Consider the following 20,780-nt stretch of genomic DNA (forward strand, 5'->3'; position numbering starts at 1 on the left):
CTCACCTGGTCCTTGGTGGGCTTTGTTCACTTCTGGGCTTTTGGCCGGAGAGTGCCCCCAGCTCTGGCCTCGTGGGCCCTCTGCCAGGTAGCTTCCATTGCCAGAGCGCGGGAGGGAGGGGCTGGAGCGAGGTCCATGCACACACAGGGAGAGAGACGAGCCAGCCGGACCCCAGCCTCCGGCTCCTGAGACCGGACGTGGCCTGTGCAGATCCGGTCACCAGGGCAGGCCATGCTCGGGGAGGGGATTGGGTGGGGCCGTGAAGTGCCCCCTCACCTACTGTGCTGGGCGTGCCCACAGGCTGTGTCCTTGTGGTGGTGCTCGGGGCCTGGGGTCCGTTTGCTCTGGAGACGAGGGAGGGTCTCTGCGGGAGCCACAGGGTGGGGTGAAGGGCCAGGCCTTCAAAGTATATCTGGACTCCGCTCCTTCCTTTGATCACCCTTGCAGCTCACGGTATTGATGAGCGCTCTGTTACACGGTATGCTTGCAGCGCTGATGTCTTCTGGTGGGTGCCGGTGCACTGTGCCCCTTGGCGAGGCCCTGTGTGCTTCCGTGATGGGTGGTCCGGGATTGCCCCTCAGGTAGGTGCTGTTTGTATGGCTGCCGTGCAAGGGCTCTGCCTCTAGTGGTTATACCGGGTCCCTTCGGGCACGGGAGAGCTGGGCCTCACTGTTCTTCCCATCCCTTCGTCTCACCTGCTCGAGGCAGGTGCCAGCCAGCAGCCACAATGCACTTGGTGCCCCCGCAGGCCCAGATGTGCTGCTGTGGTCAGGACGCTGGCTCCCGGTGCGTGTGGGGACTCAGAAGGGGCCGCTGTGATGGGAAAGGTCAGGAGGGTTGCCGAGGCGCGAACAAAGGTTCCCTTGGACTTCCCCCCAGGTGCCTGGCCGATCACACATGCTGCTGTTTTGTGTAACTGTCGTTAGGGAGCCGGGCCTGTGGTTGCTTTCCTGGGTCTCCAGGTCCTTCCTCTGCTGCCTGAGGCCTCTGCTCTTTGCCCCTTCCTGACCCTGTCTTGCTGATTTTTGTGTCTGTCTTTGAATCAGCGGAATTGCTGGCCCACTGCCTCTCCGTGTAGGTACAGTTTCATTGGAGCACAGGCTTGCCCTTTGTTTGGTACTGACTGTGGCTGCTTTGGTGCCACTGGGCACTCTTCAGCTGTCCCCGGGCCGGGAGCTGCTTCGGTCTGGACGTGGCTCTGGTTTTCTTTCCAGGCACGTGTCCTGCCCTCACTGGCGTTTCTGTTCTAGTGGGCCCATGGGGGCGGCAAGGTAGGACTTGTATAGAAAGTAGGCAGCCACCAGAGTGGTGGTGGTCTCCCAGTGGCTGGCCCTCCCTCCCCCCTGCCCTGAGCGGCCGGGGCAGCGCCTCTGATGGGCCCCTCAAAGGTTGTGGGCGGGCACTCAGCCCTGGGTGTCTGTCCTGCCGAGGGGTCCGCACCCTATCCTGCGGTGACCAGAGGGGTCTTGGGGAGGGTGTTCTAGAGAGAGAAGGAGGGGGATCAGGGTGTCAGGGTGTGCAGCAGGAGTGGGGGGTCCCGGCCACGCCCTCTGCGGCTTGTGAGGGACGCAGGGCACAGAGATGGGTGGCATGGGTGAAGCTGGAATGTGGTCATTACTACTTTGGTTTGGTAAGTAAAGACCCTAGTTGGTGTTTCAGCGTCCACTTCTAATTGGCTCAGCTTCCTGTGTAGCAGCTGAGTTTTACTGCTTTGAGTGGATCATTGTATCCAACGTCAGAAAATACACAGTAACTGGGTTTACTTACCTTAAGTACAAACCCAAAAAGCTGAGTAACGAGTGTTGTAAGAAAAACTCAGGTTAGGGGCGCCTGGGTGGCTCAGTTGGTTAAGCAGCCGACTTCGGCTCAGGTCATGATCTCACGGTCCGTGAGTTCGAGCCCCGCGTCGGGCTCTGTGCTGACAGCTCAGAGCCTGGAGCCTGCTTCGGATTCTGTGTCTCCCTCTCTCTGACCCTCCCCCGTTCATGCTCTGTCTCTCTCTGTCTCAAAAATAAATAAACGTTAAAAAAAATTAAAAAAAAAAAAAAAAAAAAAAAAGAAAAACTCAGGTTAGTTGTGACAAATGAGTGCCTTCGCCGTTGGTTTACATGTTCATTCGTTCAGCGTCTTGGTGTTTCTTCCTGGAGGGAGGTTTGCATCTTAAGTATAAAGAGCATGCAGGGGAAGGAGTTCTGTGCACTTAACTTAAAACTACGTGCAGTATAGGAATACCGTTTATAGCATCCCAGCAGCCTGGTTCCGGTGCTGGTCCCGGCGTCCCTGCGGGCTTTGCCCCAGGCACAAGAGGGAAGGGGCGTGGGAGGTGTGGTAATGTTTTCCTGGGTCCCAGTTTGTAGTTGTAAACTAAGGTCCTGTGGTGTTGACTGTGAAGCCCCTGAGGACGGGATGGTGAAAATCACAAGGAGGCTGTAATGAACACGTTAGTATTTCCCTGTGCTCCCGACGGTTGTGTGCTGTGTGGCCTCAGACTGTCCTCCCTAAAGAACTGCAGGAGCCAGGAGCAGGGCGCCCCGGGGGTCCCTGGGCTCCAAGGGAAGGAGGTGAGCACCTCGGTGTGGTCCATGTGCTCAGGCCTGCTGCGTGTGCCCGGCCTCGGGGCCTCTCCCTCTTCACGGGGTCACAGGCTCTTGGGGCCACGGGCTCTTGAGCCCACGCAGACAAGAAGCAAGTGTGAGATTACAAAGTGGGAAAGAGCAAACTCCATCACGGGACCATTTCCAGGGCCCACTGCAAATTTAACACAAACGTCAGTGTTGACGGACTCCGTCCCGTGTGATCTGAGCTCGCTTTAAGTTCATACTCAGATGGGGGTCTCACTTCATGCACAGAGTGGACCGTGTGCCTGGTCTGCACCTGTCAGGCTCATACACCAGAACCAGCGGGCGGCTCCGTGGAGGTGTTGCTGACTCACGAGGGCCACCTTGCAGCTAGCCTAGGGCTTCCTGCCTTGAGCCCTGGCAGTCCTGTGCCCCAGGGGCTTCCCAGAACCCCGTGGTCCCAGGCAGACGGAGATGAGGGTCACCGGCTGCAGGTGTTTAAAGGTTTGCCCGTTGTGAGGCTGCGAGTGAGGTGGGCTGGCACTCCTGTCCTGCGGGTTGCGGGGACTTGCCTGGGGTCCCACAAGGGCCTAGGGCTGGCATCTGGGAGGGGAGGGAGCAGAGCTCCGAGTGGGCATGGCTGCGGGTGGATGCTGGCGGGCCAGGTATTGTAGCACTGGCCACAAGGCAGGGCAGCACCTGTGGCAGTAATACCCTGCTGTGCTGCTTGTCACTGTCATCCAGAGACGTCTCCTTAGGGTGTTCAGTGTCCTTTGGGGTTCACACCCACGAAGGTGGTGTTTTAGAAAAGCTCTATTGTGGGAAGGCGAGGCTGGGACCCCGGGGGTGGATTGGGTTATGGGTGACAGCACCAGTGACCTTCCTATACGCCCCTGAGTAAGTTTGTGTGGTTCAGACAGACCTGCTTCTCTCTTGAACTCCACGCTGTCCGCGTGCTTCTGCCCAGTGCCGCCCAGTGCCATGCTGGCCCCTGCGCCTCAGACGAGGTGGACACACGCAGCTGGACCAGACGAGTGTGTCTCTCTGAGTTGGTCATTAGGCTCTGAAACGAGTTCCGTCACCTTTACAGAGAGCACGGTTGGGGGGACGAGCTGGGTGTGGCCTGGATTCAGGCTTGATTTGGGGGCTGTGTCGTGCACTGTGTCTGCACAGTAGGGCAGGATAAACCAGCTCTGGAACCGGTTTAGGTCAGTCGTATGTGGAAGCTGGTTGACCTCGAGAGTCTGTCCTGCTCTGGTATCGCTGGCTGCCAGGCCTCTGCTGGCCGGCTGTCCGCTTTTCCGCAGCTGCCTTGCCTGCGTGCCCCCAGAGCTCTAGCTCCTTCCAGGCGGACTTATGGAGCGCTGCTGTCGGCCTTCGAGGTCAGGAACCCTAGATGCGTCATTTTGGTCCTGACCGATTGTCTTTGGTCATTGGCAGTCAGTCATGTGGCTCCAGGAAATTTGGGCCAAATCTGCATGCAGCTGTTAAAGTATGCTTCAAAAATACATTCAGTGGCTTCCCAGATGAAAAGAAGGACTTTTTATGTTCTAGAGAAAAATCGGTCACCACTGTCTCACTGCAGAACAATGACCTCAGAGTTCAGGGGTTAAAGCGACAGTAACCCTTTATCCTCCCGAATGGTTTCCGTGTTTTGGAATTTGGGCGTGGCCAGGTGGCAGTGTGTCCGGCGGCAGCCCCCAGGGAGGAGAGGGTGGCAGGAAGGCAGGCCCCCACCCTCTCCAAAGCCTGACTTCCCAGCCCCAGCTTTCTAATTTCCTTTGTGAAAACCGAGCTTGCGCCACTTGTGATTCCGACACACGTTGTGTTGCGAGATAGAATTCCTGTGCCCGTGAGACTTGCTATGGGGTACCTAGTCACGGTCCCACATACGGACAGTGTGGGCGTCAACGAGCTGCCAGCCGCCAGCTGGCTTCTTCCTATGTCACTGTTACTGCCCTCAGGTTTACGCTCCGAACTGGAAACCAGGCTTGGGAACAGGGTGGGTATGGGAAGACGGTCCTGTCAGACGTGGTGCCCACGGGCTCCCAGGTGGTGTCGTGGGGAGGGGGGTGGCAAGCACTGCCAGGCAGCCTGCTCTGGACGTTGCAGCCCCTCGGTGCTGAGCCGCCACGCCTTGTGGGACTCCCACGGGGCTAGACTGGGGCTGCATGGGTGGTGGGTGGGAGGAGCCTGTTGAAGACTCCAGCCCCCTTTCTACATGAGGTTCTTTTGAGCGACAGAAAGGAGGCCTTACAGAGCACGAGTATGCGGAACTTCCATCAGCGTCCTCCCCGTGGCTGGGAGGGTGTCCGGGAGCAGACATGATGCCGCTGGGTGCACCTATGGCTCACTCCAGCCTCTCCTCCATGTCAGCCGGCTGTCTGCCTCTGTCTCCTGCTCTCTGTGTTCTCCAGTGACTCCCCAGCTTTGGATTCTGACCCTGAGACTGGCAAGAAGGGACTGGCCTCTTCGTCTGTTTCCAGACTTTTCTGGAAAGGGCTGGGCTGGCCTCACCGCCCAGGCCACTCATCCGGTGGCCATGGTGGGTTGCGTGTGGCCAGGGAGGACGAAGCCCTTTGGCTCTGGAGAGGATGGGCTAGTCTGATCACTTGAGTTGGACTAGACCTCCTCCAGAGTGACTGGGGGCTTCCTGGCCTGGTTCCCTTCCTTCCACATTGTGAGGGGTTGCTGGGGCTGTGCCGCTGATGTGTGGACTGTGAGTGTTCCCTCTGTGAGAGGGGGTTTCCCATGAGTGGCCTGTGACCGCCGAGCTGGAGCAGCACGGGCAGTGGCCCCAGGTTGGGCAATGCTGGGTCCCACCCAGGCAGACCCATGAGGACAGTGACAGGCCCTGTGTGATCTTGGGGCTCCGTGGCTGCCAGCTCAGGCGTCCAGCCACGTGTCCACTCTGGTACAGGACAGTGGACATGGAGCCCAGGGCCGCTGTCTGGGATCAAGGAGCCGGCAGCACCAATAATGTGCTGGGAGCCTGGGGCCGTCTGACAGGTGTATGGGGGCCCTGAGGCCCTCTCCTGCCACGGCTGTGTCCTCAGTTCTGTGGCAGCTGATGTCCCGTGTCTCTGGGGCACCCTGAGCCTGTTTGCTGGGACCAGCCTGGTGCAGGCTTCCTGGCCCAGAGAGAGTCGTGCCGTTGAGTCTGGCGGCTCCTGGCCAGCAGTCCTCTAGCCCAGCCCGGCCTCAATCTGCTGCCATCCTTGTGGGCATGTGCTTGGCTCCCTCCACTTCTGTGGGAAGGTGGAGTTTTGGAGAGTCCAGGAAACGTGGCCCATGTGGTGTTGGCACGGGCCTGACTTCCGTCTCGGGTTCCGTGTGTGGATTTGTGCATTTTGGGTGCATTTGGTGTGTTTTCTGTCCACCACGTGGAGAGAGGGAACCCATCCCTGCAACACCGCAGGGCCTGACATGCGGCTTCTCCCATGCCAGGCCCAGGCGAGCCTTGCCTGTCTGCAGTCCAGCTTGTTGCTGCCCGTACGTGCTGCCAACCTGAGGCTCCTCCTGGGGTGGGAACGGGCCGCAGATGCCCTGGGTTCCTGGACAGACAGGACGATGCTGGAAAGTGCACTTGTATCCCTTCACGGGCGGCCTGGCCTGCGCTTACACACCTGTGAGGAAAGTCCAGGCACACTGCACAGACGTGTGAGCGTCTGTGAGTGCATGGCTCGTGTGGATGTGTGTGAGATCGCTGTGTACACACAGGCGTGGGTCCCCGAACACCGGGGCGTCCTTAGCCGGTGCTCCCACTGGGCCAGGAATCCCACTGCCCGGGTCACTGGTGGTCAGAGGCCTGGGCAGGAGGCAGAGGAGGCTTGTCTGCCGGGATTGGTTGACCTGCGATGTGGCTTGTGTACACGCGTGTGTGTGTGTGTTTATGCACATGTGTGCACACGTATGGGTGTAGGACGTGTGTGCGTGCATGTGTATGTGTGAGTGACCACGTGCGGATGGTGTGCACTGGTGTGAGTGTGCGTGTGGCAGGGCTGGTGTCTGGTGAGGCTCGGTGTATCAAGACCGTCTGCCCTGGTTTGGTGTGCAGCAGGCACATCTTCGATGTTTGGTGAGGACAGACTCGGGTGCGGGCGTCCAGACGCCAATGGTGTGCGGTGCCCGTGACGAGCTCATGCGAGCCCTGATTCTTCCCATGAAAACCCAGGAAAGCGGACACAGGACGCGTGTCAGGGGTCAGTCCCAGACATGGCTCCCTGTAGCGGCTCAGGTGCGTTTGCACACCTTGGGGAGTGATATCACTTGCCTGGTGCCCCAGTGAGCTGCGTGGTCAGTGGGCCCTGCGCGTGGTCACCCTGCTCAGGACATGGGGGTGCCGGGTGGACCTCGTATGCTGCCTGGCCCCGGCCCACACTCCTGTACACAGAGGTGCATCCCCCGATTTCTGGTGGAGCTGCCGCGTCCGGGGCTCTGAAGAAGCCCTGTTCTCAGGTCGGATCGCCCGTCTGCTCTCACGACAGGTGGTCAGATGAATTTTACACCCACCCGAGGTGCGCCTCCACTAGCCGCAGGCACTGCCCCTTAAATGCGTGTGTTGACTTAATGCACAAAAGCTGTATCTCATTAACGTCACAAGGGTTAAGCTTTGAAGTTCCCTGCATGGGCTCCTGACCATTCTGTCTCTTTCATGCCGTATTTTACACCTCCCTCACACAGCCCGGCTTGTTACGAACTGTAGATCTGTCGCTCTTAGACCCCCTATTTACTGTCCTTGTTGCTCTCTGCAGGCCGGTCTAATTGAAGCCAACGGGGAACTCAAGGTCTTCATAGACCAGAACCTTAGTCCTGGAAAAGGTAAGGCGCCTCTTTTCCAAATACAATTCTGTGGATGAGAGTGTTAGGGTTGGTGTACTCGTGAATTTCTGTGGGACGAAAGCCCCTGTCAAGTGTGGGGCCCTTGCTTTGGGAGGGCTCCTGCCTGGGGCCGCCGACAGCCTGCAGGCACCTGTCAGTGGTGGGCTCACGCTGTTTGCAGAAATTTGGGGACGTGGAGAACGCAGGTCATGTGCTTTCCTCTGCCTCACGGGCGCCATGAGCCTCCAGGTGTCTGCTCTGGACCCGGGCGGCAGCCCAAGGCTGGTGGTGCCTCCCTTGCGTGCGTCCGGGTTCGTGTCTTGCCCATCAGGAAGCCACGTGTGTATGTTCGGTGGCTCGTTGGGATTCAGGGCCGGACATGGAGGTGGACAGGTCCAGGCCACTGCCCCCTGCTCTGGGGTCCCACGGTCTCCCTCCTGGTGGTACCGTGATGAACATCTGCCCACGTGTATGAGCGTGCTGGCTATTTCCCGGGATAGACTAGGTGTGGAAGTGCTGGACCAGAGGGCATGCCCCTTCCAAGTTGATGCGTGACACCTGGCCACCTGTGGCATCCCGAGCTCAGAGTGGCTAGATTACCACTGCCGCCTCCGCCAGGCTGAGGCCCTGACCGGTGACTTCTTGGCTCCTGCGGTAGCTTTGGGGGAATGTCCCAGCCCCTTCCCATCCATCTGTTGCTGGCGAGCGGGACAGGAGTCCAGCTGTGTCCTTCCCCGTGGGGCCCAGTGGGCCCAGCCCATGTGGTTAGGGTGGTGGGCTCAGGCCCTGCTCCCTCTTTTGCATCAGGATGGCGCCTTCTGATGCTCATGGAGGCTCTCCTCTCCTGGCTCAGTGGGTCTCCCTCGTCACGCTGGCCACTGTCCCCTGGATGGGCTGTGGGCCCATGTGTGCTCTCCAGGTTTCTGTGTTTGGAAGGTCGTAGGCAGCGTCCTGCTTTTCTGTAGATCCCATCCTCTTTCCCTTCCTGTCCAAGGACAGGGCCCTGCTGAGGGACTCAGTGTTTGCAGATGGTTTTAGTTCAATAGCTTTTACCGTTCACAGGTTGCTTGAGCGAGGTGCTTCAGTGTAACTAATTGGACACTTAGAATTTTAGGATTTACAGGCATGACGTCTTTAGTAAAAGTGACTAAGCAGAAATAGTAGTGAAAACACTGTGATCTCTGCTCCCCTGGAAACAGTGGAAGCCTTTCGTTCTGGTGTTTGTTTTGAGTCCCTTTATTGTTTGGACGGTCCCACAGGCCCCTCCCGTGATTAGGGGCTGCCTGATCTGTGCTTGAGCCCTTATGGGGGTTGCAATGGAGAGATGAGAAGACAACAGCTTCTTGAGTCTCTAGAATATCCTGGTGCCAGTTCCCTGCACTGTTCAAGGATTTTGCGTGTTCTTGGGTGTGGTCTGGCCCGCCGTGTCCCTGGCTCCGCTCGCAGCTAGGACTGCTGTAGTTCGAGGCTCCTGGCTCCTGCCTCTGCTCCCGCCTCTGCTGGGACCAGCACAGCCTCCCAGGCACTCAGGCTCCTGCCCTTGCGCCTCTGGCATGTTCTGGGTATGGGGAGGCCCACGGCCACATCTCTGCAATGTGCTCCCTGCTCTGACCCTAAGAACGCAGGCTGAGCGCTGGCAGGCTCCTGCTCCTTCCAGAGAAGTGCTTTTTCGTAAACGGAGCCGTTTGTCTGTTGGACAGGCAGTCCGGTGCTGTTTCGGCCACAAAGGGAGTAGGACCAGGCTGCCCAACTGCTGTGCTCACCCGTGGGGACGGTTCCACGCACGGCCACCTTTGCTTCTGGCTCAGGAGCTCCGATGCTAATTTTGGGCGGTGTGGTACTGACTGGACCTGCGCACTCTGGGCTATTCAGTGGTGTTCGTGAAGTTGGGGAGCCCATGGGTGTCAGACTGTGTTGTCTGACCCCGCTGTCATTGTGGGCGCTTCCCGAGGAGCGCTTGGCGGAGACTCAGCCAGGGTTATGCTGAGTGAGGCCCAGACCCCTGGCACGGGCTTGTCCAAGAGCCCGGGAATGTGGCCTCAGTGTGTTCCCAAGAGCCTGTCTCTCTGGAGGGACCGTGAAGGGCAGGAGTTGGCTCTCGCTGGGGGTAGGGGTGGGGAGTCAAAAGGAGGGCCATGCAGGCCTGGTGGAGGCTGGGCCATGAGGGGGCAGGGGCCCGTCCCGCTTCCTGTCCGCATGCGCCACGCCTACAGGGCTGCCTCCCAGCTGCTCCTAGCTCCACCTGCTGAGAGTTTGGGAGCCCCAGTGACCCTGCTGCCCTCGGCTGGGGCCAGTGAACCCCTCCTGAGGTGAGGCTCCCCGTGCCTGCTCCTGCCTAAGCTCTGGCTGTGATGCCCGCTCACACTGGGGTCTTGCGCACTCCCGTTCCCTGGGTCCTGGCCTTGACTCTGCTCCTGTCTTAGCCTCCAGAGCTGTCCGTGCTTCTTCACCTGTCTCTTCTGCTCCTCTGGCTGCTGCCTGTGGCCCATTTCCAGGTGCCAGTGTCTGCAGACTTCTCCAGAGGCAGAGCCTACGGGAGACGTGTGGTGAGTGGGAGGGAGGTTCGTTGTTGTGGGATCGGTCCCTGTGACAAGGGGGCCAGCAGGCCGGACACAGGCAAGAAGTGGGGTTGGAGGCGTCTACTCCTTCCTCGTGGAGGAGACCTGAGGATTTGCTCTGAAAGTCTTTGCCTGGTTAGGGGGCTCTGGAGGGTGGTCTCCCCTACCTAATGGCGGCTTGCGGCTGGTCTGTGATCGGATAGCTGGGGACAAGCGCCTTGGTGCTCACATCAAGTCGGTCGTCACGCCTGTAAGATTCAAAGAGCTGTTTTCCCCAGAAGGTGTGCTGAAGTCACAGCCTCCTGTGCCCACGGGCCGTGAAGGCCAGAGGCCCCAACGCGGTCCAAGACAACGAAGGCTACGTTGTTTGCTGTGACAGCCGTTGGGTTGCTCCCAGGGCTTCGCCGACGGCTTTGATGCTGTGTGAGCCTTCGCGTGCACATTTGTTCCTATGTTTGGGGCAGGCGCTCTGGAGCGGGAGCCAGGGCACGAGGTGCGTGTGTGTGGCTGTACCAAACATGTGGGCGCCTGGCGCCGCACAGCTACAGTGGCGCCTCCTTTGCCTATATTTCAGGTTCTGGTGGCCCGGTGGGTGTGGGCCCCCTTGCTCCTGGGCCTGCCCTGCTGGTAGGGGTTTGGCCAGGTGCTTTGCTGGCAACATTTTGTTGCCGCTGTTCCTGCTGGAGCCTCCTCTTCCAGCCGTGCGGCTGCTGCCCTAGGGTTCAGGCTGTGGGCCCTGGCACGTATGTGCCCACGCCCTCCCGATGTGCCCGCTGCTTGCCTGCCCTCCGCACAGAACCAGTCCGGGGCCATGGCCCGTGTGCGGCCTCTTCCTCTCCTCTGGCCTCTGCGTACATGTTGTGTGCATTCGCTGCAGAAACGGCTCACGATGTAAACGTGTGCTTAAGCATGTGTCCTGACACGTCGTGTGCGTGTGTGTGTGGTATCTGCACGCACCGATCCTCCCTGTGGCTTTGTGACTTTGCTCATCTGCAGCCGGGCCATTTCTGGCAGTTTCCGGGGCTGCCTTTTGTCACCTGGCACCTTGATGGAGTGCTCTGATGCCTGCTGACTGTTTTCCCTGAAGGGCTGTGCGCCCCAAGCGCCTGGTGCAGGAGGCGGCTCCCGCAGAATGTCGCGGGATGTGGCTGGGTCTGACTGGTGACAGGACGTGTCCTGTGATGTCTGCCATTTTCCTTCTGCTTCAGAGTTGCCCTTCCCCTGAGGACGGGCTCCCAGGCAGGAGAGATGAACACCAGTGACAGGTGGCCGACAGCCTGGCATTGTGGGATCATCCCAGAGACGCGGGAACGGCACCCTCGCAGATGTGCGTGCACCTGCACACACGGCTGTTGCGGGGAAAGCGGCCTGGCCCCTCTCGGGGAGCGCAGAGCAGAGGCGCCATCGTTTGAACCCAGACGACATCTGGAGCACAAAGTGATAACATGTTTCACACGCCAAACCCTTCTGCCGGGCTGGCCAGGAAGACCGGTCTGCAGAGGAGATGCGCTCGCAGAGGAGCGGTCTGGGTGTGGTCGAGGCCCTGAGACACTGGGCACCTCGGCTCCCTCCCACCGGGAGGTGCCCCTGTGGAGCCTGCCTCCCTCCTTGGGCCGCAGGGCCATTCTGGCGCCTGCTGTGCAGGGGCAGGGCCGTGCGGGGGCCGCCGTCTTAGCGCTTGGGGTATTTCTAGCGTGGCGGGCAAGAGAGCAACTCTTAAAATACTAGGTTCTTAGAACTTAGAAATGGTTGAAATTATTTTCAAGAAGACATTAAACCTTATGGTTTCATAATCTGTCTTAAAGCCCATAGGTATTAATGAATTGTGATTGCTAATTGTAAGAATATGCTTACGGAATACTTCTAGAATCCTTTTCCTGTTCAGGGTTATAATAGCTCAGACCACATATGTTCTAACTCCTTTTCTCGCCAAGAGAGGAATTCTCTGTTTCGTGATGTTATAGTTGAAAATATTTCAGGGGAGCCGGGGGAGGGGCTCAGTGGGTAAAGCGTCCAACTTTGGCTCAGGTCACGATCTCGCAGTTCATGGGTTCAGGCCCCACGTCGGGCTCTCTGCTGACAGCTCAGAGCCTGGAGCCTGTTTGGATTCTGTGTCTCCCTCTCTCTCTGCCCCTCCCCTGCTCGTGCTCTGTCTCTGTCTCTCAAAAATAAATAAACATTAAAAAAATAATAAAATATTTTGTCACCTAGTTCCTTTAACAAAAGGCACTAAAGAGAGCGTACAGCTAAAGTAGTTGTGCTTCTAGTGAGTAAACTCTAAGCTGTGTTACAGGTTAGCCCGTCTTGTAAACAGGAGTGTAAGTAGGTCGAAGTGTGGTGGTCTTTGTCAGAAAAGTGTGTTAAGCATTCTGATGTCTTTGGTCAGATTAAACTAAAAATGAATCACATCCTTGAGATTGTTAAAAAGTGACGTGTCTTCCCTGAGTCAGCAGTTGGTAGGAAACCTAGAGAGGGGGACACAGGCTGCCTGGGTGCACACGTGTGTGGTGCATGGTGTGTGATGTGCACGTGTGTGCGCGTGGCGTGCATGTGTGGTGTGCGTACATGTGTGTGCCTTGCACACACGTGGTGTGATGTGCACGTGTGTGTCATGCATGTGTGGTATGTGTGTGCTGTGCATATGTGTGGTGTGTACATGTGTGCTCACACATGTGTCGTGCATGTGGTGCACGCGTACGGTGTGTGCATGCATGTGTGGTGCACATGTGTGGTGTGCGCACACGTGTGTCGTGCATGTGTGTGCGGTGCACTGTGGTTTGTGTGCACATGTGTGTCATGCATGTGTGCGTGTGTATGTGCTGTGCACATGTGTAGTGTGTGCATGCATGTGTGTACACGTGTGTGCAGTGTGTGTGGTGCACATGTGTGGTATGTGCACACGTGTATGTTGTGTATGTGTGTGCGGGACGCGTGTGTGGTGTGTGCAGAACGGCCCTGTGGAGGTGCCATGTGGAAGCTCATAGCACAGATGGTCCTCTTGGCGCACCTGCGTGAGGGCACGCCAGCGGCAGGAGGAGGCCAGACGGCCCGATGTTACCTGCGGTGTTTCAGTAGGAACATTTGTGTATTTGTATAATCAACGTACTGTAACGGAACAGCACAGATTCAAGGAATCAACTAGACCTTTCTGTGGACAAGTCTCAGCGACAGTGTGAGCAAAGTTATGTGAGATGTAGATAATTTTCTGGGTTTCAAAGGCCCACATGAGCAATACTTCTGCTTTCTTGGATTTATGGATGTGCATGGAAAAGTACGAAAAATGGACAGAGCACACCCATTAAGCCCTGATGTTTGCAGGCAGGGCCAGGTGGGGGCGCAGCTGGGGCAGGTCTCTGGACCGGACGGTGAGCTTTGCTGTTTCAGCCTCTTGAGCAAATAGGATAAAAGGAAAGTAGTTAATTCTAGGTCATACTGGAGAAAGATTGTGTGGTAGTTCTTAGTGTTGAAGAGTGTCTCAGAGAACAGGGAGACCCTGGTGAGAACCAGAGGGGGCCTGGCCCCGATCCACTCTGCCTCTCAGCTCTGCCGTTGCCCTGGCGGGTGAGCACATGGTTTTGTAGGTGGACGTTCCTGTGGTTCTGAGCGCTCAGTGTTGTCCTCTGTGGCCGCACCCGCAGCTCTGGCCCAGATGTGGCCGTGTTCTGACCTCGTTTATTTTACTTTATTTTAATATCTTAACAGCTGCTGGGGCTGCTGATGTTGACGGGGTCATTTGTAAAATAAAGGAAAAAAAAACCTAAGTTTTATCGTTTTATGAATCAATTCAGTATTCCTAAAAACCTATTAATAACCTGATAATAATCTCATGTGTGACTTTGAAATGACTAACACGTTTGTGTTTTAAATCTCTCTGTGCAAAACAGAATAACTTTATTTTTGTCTTTTAAACTGTCTTTTATATATCTAAAACAATCATTAAAAATTTGCTTTTGGGGGTGCCTGGGTGGCTCATTCGGTTGAGCGTCTGACTTCGGCTCAGTTCATGATCTCACGGCTTGTGAATTCGAGCCCTGTGTTGGGCTCTGTGCTGACAGTTCAGAGCCTGCTTTGGATCCTCTGTCCCCCCTACCTCTCTCTCTGCTCCTTCGCTGCTCATGCTCTGTCTCTCAAAAATAAACATTTAAAATAATGTTTGCTTTTGTTAAGATACAGGTCTCTGTGTTTAGAGAAAAATAAAACTTGAAGCAAACAAACATTTACAGAAAACAAATATCTGCTGGTGTCGGTGAAAACGCTAACATTCAGTCAGTTGGTTTGATGGACGAATGTCTTGATGACTTAGGTTATCAAGAGAAATTATTCAGTATTTGTATGTGGCAGTAAGATTCATTGTGTATTGAAATCTGAAGTCTGTTCTTCTTTTTTTTTTAATGTTTATTTTTGAGAGCGAGCGAGTGAGCAAGCATGAGCTGGGTAGGGGCAGAGAGAGAGGGAGACAAAATCCAAAGCAGCTCCAGGCCCCAAGCTGTCAGTACAGAGCCCGACATGGGGCTCGAACCCACGGGCCGTGAGGTTATCACCTGGGCTAAGGTCAGACGCTGAACCGACTGAGCCCCCCGGGCGCTCCTGGAGTCTATTCTTTAAAGCGTGTGGACTGTTAAAAGGTTCAAAAATGAAACTTAGACCAGGCTGGATTGAAGACTGTGTCTTACTGTTATTTGGAGGCGGTCATGAGGCAGAGCCTGTGAAATGAAGGAACGCCATTCGAGTCTGCCTTGTGCGAGACCTGCCCTCGGTGGCCACAGGAGGCAGTTCTCCTTCAGGGGCCAGGGATGTGGGGCATGACCAGCGCAGAGCTCTCCTCTCCCCGTGTGGCAGGGACTGGGGTCTGGGCGGCTCTTCCCCCGGCAGGCTCAGGCCCTTGTCTGTAAGGACTGCGCTCACCCTGCCCTCAACCACCAACCCCCCCCCCCCCCCCCCCCCCCCCCCCCCCCCCCCCGGCCCCGGGGCTCCTTTAGGGCCACTGCTTCCTGTTCGTGTTCTCTCTGCCTTCGATGCCAGCACCACAGGGCTTTATTTTTTACATTTTGAGTTTTTATATTTCTGCTTTATTTGATTTTTTTATTTAATATGTAAAATGAAATGTTTTACCATTTTTATTCTCTGTTGTGTCTTCAGCACCGAGGACAGAGCAGGCACACAGAACTCTTTGCAAACACCTGTTGAAGGAGGGGATTTGTCTCCTCATGTACCCTCCCCCTCCTTTGTGAGGAGACTGACTGTGTCTTCAGAGAGGCAGCAGCATCCTCATGGGGCATTTTTCTTCCTAGAAACAGACACTTGACTCTACTGCTCCAGGAAAAAGAATGTTAGATTTCTAAACTAGTTTTGCAAACATATAGTGAAATGCTGGAATATAGTGGCTTCTAATTTGAAGACTATAATTGTCGCAGAATTGTAGGCTTTCAGAGCTGCTCTCCCAGGCTCTCTAGTCCCCCTGGAACATTCTGTAGGTGAGCAGGCAGCCCCCTAGGGCTCAGGGCAGGTTGGTGATGTGCCTGGGGCTGAGCCCCATCCCAGGGACATGAGAGCACCCAGGAGGGCCTGGTGGTCACGTCCACACGGACAAGGGTTCAACTTAGTAGCAGGATCTGCAACTGACCCACAGATGGGAAATGATAAAAGTAGGGAAGGTAAGAATCTGATTGGAAGCGTCATCATCCTGAAGCTGTCCCCTGCAGCCTTAATCCAGAAGGGCCCTCACCTGTTACCTCCTTGTCTTGTAGGCGTGGTGTCCTTGGTCGCCGTCCACCCCTCTACGGTGAGCACGCTGGGGAAGCAGCTCCTGCCAAAAACGTTCGGACAGTCCAATGTCAACATTGCACAGCAAGTGGTAAGGGGCCCTGGGCTGGCGGGCTGGAGGGTTCTGGATGGAGATGCGCTCCCTCTCAAGTGCCCACAGCGCTGGGATGGCCACCTGCCTCACGCTTCAGGAGCATGTACCTGTGGAGTGTGTTGCTTTCCTGGCTCGGGCCCTGCGTCTGCCCCACAAGCTCAGAGGGTACATCACTCCCTTGCTTAGGAAATGAGGGTGGTGTCCTTGTGGAGCCTGCAGTGGTTTCAGGGCTCTGTGGGCCGTCAGGTGCCAGGACAGGTGTGTCCCTGCTCTGGGGACCATGCTGGGTGCCTCCCACGGATTGATCCCCTGTGGGACTCGGCCCTTGCTCACGGGGCTCTGGTCACACTGAAGCAGCCCCAACTCTGGGCGTGAGCAGCATGGAGAGCGGATGTTCGCTGCCCTCCTGAGTGCCCGCTTCTGGGTTAGCGTCCCCTGCAGCTGAGGACGTGCCCTGTCACTTACCCTGTCAGTGAAGCGTGACTGCTTTTCTAGCAGAGTTGCTGTGGGTTTTTCAAAGCAATAGTATGTCGAAGTCCTAGACCATTTTTGGCTCATCACACCCTTTTAATAAATGTCTTTCTGATATAAGTTAAATATTCTACTCTATGTTTTATTCTGTAACTCATTTTATTTTTAGGTGTTACGTATTCTAGCAGCTTCAGCTTGTGAAACCTTCTTAATTATAGGATCAGTTCTGCTTTCACGGCCAGGGTGCATAGTATGGAGGAGAGTTAACGAGGATTTTTCTAACGGTGCCTCACCCTTGGTCAGTCTGGGAGTTAAGTCCCAGTCTGGGTCAGGCTGTTTCCAGGTGGAGCTAATGATGGTAACTCCTCCTTGGCAGATCCAGCGCTAGGAGCTACAGCTCACACGCTGTAAGGCGTCCCTCAGCCTTCATCTGCCAGCGGGTTGATGGTGAAAGGGTTGGCACATTGTGACCCGAGAGCCCAGGCTTTGTCTTCATGTGATGTGAATGTGCTCAGGCTCTCGAGGAGCTCTGCCCTGGCCCCTCCTGAGGCAGTGCCCATGGGCACGGCTTCCGGGAGAGTGGATAAGACGAGCGGGGCAGAGCGAGGACAGTTTCCTTTTCCCCCAGTGAGGCCATGCTCACAGTGAGCAGCTCAGCGCGCCTGCTGTGTTCTCATTGTAGAATAGATGCACCGAGAGGTCCAGCTGAGGGAGGGGAAAGGGCGAGGGTGCCAGCTGCGGGGCCCAGGCCAGATGTCAGGAGCCCTCTTGTGACTCTCCTGCCTGTCCACGTGGGCGCTGGTGTCCTAAATCTGCTCTCCTGAGAGTGTAACCAACCAAGTCCTTGTAAAACGTGTCCAGTAATAGCCATGAGTGACGGGTGTCCGTGTTTCCCAAACTGTTGACCCTGAGCCATGGCTAAAGCACGTTCTCCACAGTGACCTAGGGCCCCGTGAACACACGCATTCATTTAACAGAAACAGAAGGTTCACAAGGCACATCTCCTGTCTGGGGATTTGTTCTGTCTTGTCCTCTTTTTTTTCAGAAAGCTTGCTATTTGATTTCATGGCTTTTGAACAAGGGTGGTCCCCAGTTTGGAAAGCACTGTGATGAAACTTTGATTATTGGAAATGAGAATTAAAATAGAAAGAAATTGAGTTGAGCATTTTTCTTTCTATGGTTGATAAGTCTTTAGCTCTGACAGGAGACCTGTCCCATGGCCACAGCACATTCATCCCGCTAAGAAGGGGTGCAGGAAGCATCCCCCTGGCCTGAACGGTGGGCCTGGTGAGTCCCTAAGGCTGCACCCGTCCCCACAAAGGGCTGCCCTGGCACCTGGTGCCCCAGCACCTGGTGCCTGACCTTGACTCGTTCGACAGTGTCCTCGTGTCGCTAAGCTCTTGGCTGTGCAGAAACTGGGAGGTACTGTTCTGACCGTTCTTGGTGTGGGTGGAGTCTCGTACAAGATCCTGGAAAATGGACATATTTACTGGGCTCTACGCAGCAATGACTGTGTCCCCCATGTGAATATTTGCGTATTAATGGATGGGGCCAAATTCTAAGTCCTTGTCAAAGACAAACCAGGCTTCCCCTTCCTTTGGTGTGGAGATGGCGTGGGGCGCTCAGACTCAGCCGCCCTGCATGCAGGGTGGGTCACACTTGCTCCCAGTGCTAATTGCCTCCCTCCTCCCTGCCCTGCACTATTTGGGGTGCCGGGCCCCCACAAGCTGCCACCGGGATGAGGCTCCCACATGTGGATGGGCTGGTGGGGCACTGCGAGCCCTGCCCTGTGACCCCTCTGTTCTGAGAGTTTTTCTATTTGCGTTTTGGCCTGACTTCACGCCTGGAAGACAGAATTTCACCCTTGTCCATGTCATGAAAAGGATGGGGAAAGTAAACTAGGGCAAGCGGAATGGGGGGCGTTCCCTGAGGCTTGCGTGGCACGCCCCACTGTTAACCACGTCAACCACCATTAAGCACGGCCTCCTCGGGTGGGGCGTTTTCTGCTGCTCTTGTTGGACGGGGAGGACGCCTGAGGTGGCTGAGGGAAGCGACGGTTCAGAACCTGAGAACTGACACCTGAGATAATGGCGCCCGTGGCTACAGCATCAGCCGTTGGGTGTTGCTCACACACCGTGTTCTCCCCAATCTTCGTGGCTCGAGAGACTCAGCAGTGGCTGGAGATGATGGGGAGTAAGAATGGCAGGGTCACGTGTGGGAGATTTCTGATTGTGCTCTGAATTGTCTCTTTTGACTGTAGGTAATTGGTACGCCTCAGAGACCTGCAGCGCCCAACACTATCGTGGTAGGAAGCCCACACACCCCTAACACTCACTTTGTCTCACAGAACCAGCCTTCAGACCCCTCACCTTGGTCTGCCGGGTGAGCACATTGCCTAGACTTGTACCCCCAGCTCTCTGGGCCACGCGGGCCAGCCGCCACAGCCAAAGTCAGGGCATGCTTTTCCTCAAAAAGGAGAAGTCTGGCTGCAGGGGAGCGCCCCCACGGTTCGGGGGGGCCACACTGTAAAGGGTGGGGAGTCGCCCCTGCCCCACGGTTCGGGGGTCCACACTGTAAAGGGTGGGGAGTCGCCCCTGCCCCCATGGTTCGGGGGTCCACACTATAAAGGGTGGGAGTTGCCCCTGCTCCATGGTTTGGGGGGGGCCACACTGTAAAGGGTGGGGAGTCGCCCCTGCCCCCATGGTTCGGGGGTCCACACTGTAAAGGGTGGGGAGTCACCCCTGCCCCCATGGTTTGGGGGGTGCTGCACTGTAAAGGGTGGGGAGCTCTTGGCGGAAGAAGAGGAGGAAGCTGGCTTCTCCACGCTGCAGTAACTTTGACGCTTTTTCCGTTGTCTGCACCGCAAAGTAGCGTCTAGGGAGCACGGATCTCAAAGCAGCCTCACCCGCTGCAACGCTGTAACTCGGCTGTTCCACGGGTGACACCCCATTGGATGGTCCCACCACACTGTCACTTTGACCCTTTCCTCCAGTAAAGGCAGCCAGTGAGAAAACGATTGTACTCGAAGGTCAGCTCTGTGACTTTCCTTAAAAACAAAGACTTTTGGAATTATGTCTGTATTGGTCCTAAAGCAAAAACCATCATTCCCTGAATCATCCATTGAGAAACTCAGAGCCACCCTTTCCTTGCTGTGGTGACTTAAGTTGAGATGCTGGGTTCCCCCCAGTCTGAAGTGCCCTCCAGCCTTCAGTGTCGGTGGCTGAAAGCTCACATCCTCCCCCAGAATTCTTAAATTTGCAGTGAAACGCCCACCATCCCTGTGTCAGTTGATGTGCTCTTAAGCAGCGGTGTCAGTGCATCTGTGCACATCCGGCGTCCGCCCGTCCCGGGGGCCGACGCATGTGTGAGGCCTGGCCCTTAGAGGAGGGAGCCTCGGCCCCATCACCGTGCGCAGCAGTCTGCAGATGAGCCAGGTCCCTGGGTGTGTGCGTGGGGGCTCGGCCTCGCCCCGCTTGCCGGGCCTGTGGGTGAGCGTGTTGCTGCGACACGGATGCTGAGGGTGCTGAGGGCGCTGCCATTCCTCTGTGTTTTGAAGGAAGCGGCACCGGAAAGGGGAGAAGAACGGGAAGGGCCTGCGACACTTCTCCATGAAAGTCTGTGAGAAGGTGCAGAGGAAGGGGACCACGTCCTACAATGAGGTGGCCGATGAGCTGGTTGCCGAGTTCAGTGCCGCCGACAACCACATCCTACCGAATGAATCTGTGAGTGTGCGCTGCGTGGTGGGGAGGCCCGGTGTCTCGGCGCCCGCTGGTGTTTTCTGAAGCAATTTGAGACACACACACACACACACACACACACACACACACGAGTCAGAGAACCACACTGAAGAGTGTTCCTGACCTACCTGGGGTGCGGCGCCCTCTCGCCCCAGATCCAGTCGTGCGCGGGCTCTGACTCTCCCTTCACATTCCGTGGGGACGCGAGGAGTGAGTGACTCACCACCGCTGGTGGGTTGCTGGGTACCATCTTGAGTGTGTCCGGGTCTGCTGTTGAGGTGTTTCCCTGGGAACTGTTCTGGATGGTCTGGAAAACTCCTGCTCTGCCCTCCCCAGGCTTATGACCAGAAGAACATAAGACGACGAGTCTATGACGCCTTAAATGTGTTGATGGCCATGAACATCATCTCTAAGGAGAAAAAGGAGATCAAATGGATTGGTCTGCCCACCAACTCGGCTCAGGAATGTCAGAATCTAGAGGTATGTGGCTGACCCGTTATTTTCCATGGTGCCCTGTAGGTGTACCCCAGAGCAGCGTGTTTGGTGCGGACGTTTGTGTGGGCGCCCCGTGGGTGCCCGCTTGGGGTCTGGTGCTGTGGGTGCCCCGTGGGTGCCTGCTCGGGGTCTGGTGTTGTGGGTGCCCCGGGGGTGCCCGCTCGGGGTGTGGTGTTGTGTGTGCCTTGCCTGGACCAGGGGTCCGCCTCTTCCCCGTGCCCCCCGCTTGCCCACCAGATGTTGGTGTGTGGCCCATCCAGCTCGTCTGTGCTCTGTGGGCCCC

The 20,780-nt window shown here is 56.6% G+C and overlaps 1 protein-coding gene across 6 annotated transcripts in view; it reads left to right on the top strand.

Annotated features, from left to right (window-relative positions):
- TFDP1 (transcription factor Dp-1) overlaps nucleotides 1-20,780 on the top strand; it is a 40,492-nt gene that overhangs the window by 12,157 nt on the left and 7,555 nt on the right. For all 6 annotated transcript variants that reach the window (XM_042930798.1, XM_042930789.1, XM_042930808.1 and 3 more), the window contains 5 exons: nucleotides 7,313-7,379; nucleotides 15,685-15,791; nucleotides 18,526-18,647; nucleotides 19,822-19,987; nucleotides 20,339-20,482. In XM_042930798.1, the coding sequence (XP_042786732.1) occupies nucleotides 7,313-7,379; nucleotides 15,685-15,791; nucleotides 18,526-18,647; nucleotides 19,822-19,987; nucleotides 20,339-20,482 (606 nt within the window). The remainder of the gene's footprint in view (nucleotides 1-7,312; nucleotides 7,380-15,684; nucleotides 15,792-18,525; nucleotides 18,648-19,821; nucleotides 19,988-20,338; nucleotides 20,483-20,780) is intronic.

Source organism: Panthera leo, chromosome A1 (assembly GCF_018350215.1).
Source record: "Panthera leo isolate Ple1 chromosome A1, P.leo_Ple1_pat1.1, whole genome shotgun sequence".
NCBI classification, from domain to species: Eukaryota; Metazoa; Chordata; class Mammalia; order Carnivora; family Felidae; genus Panthera; species Panthera leo.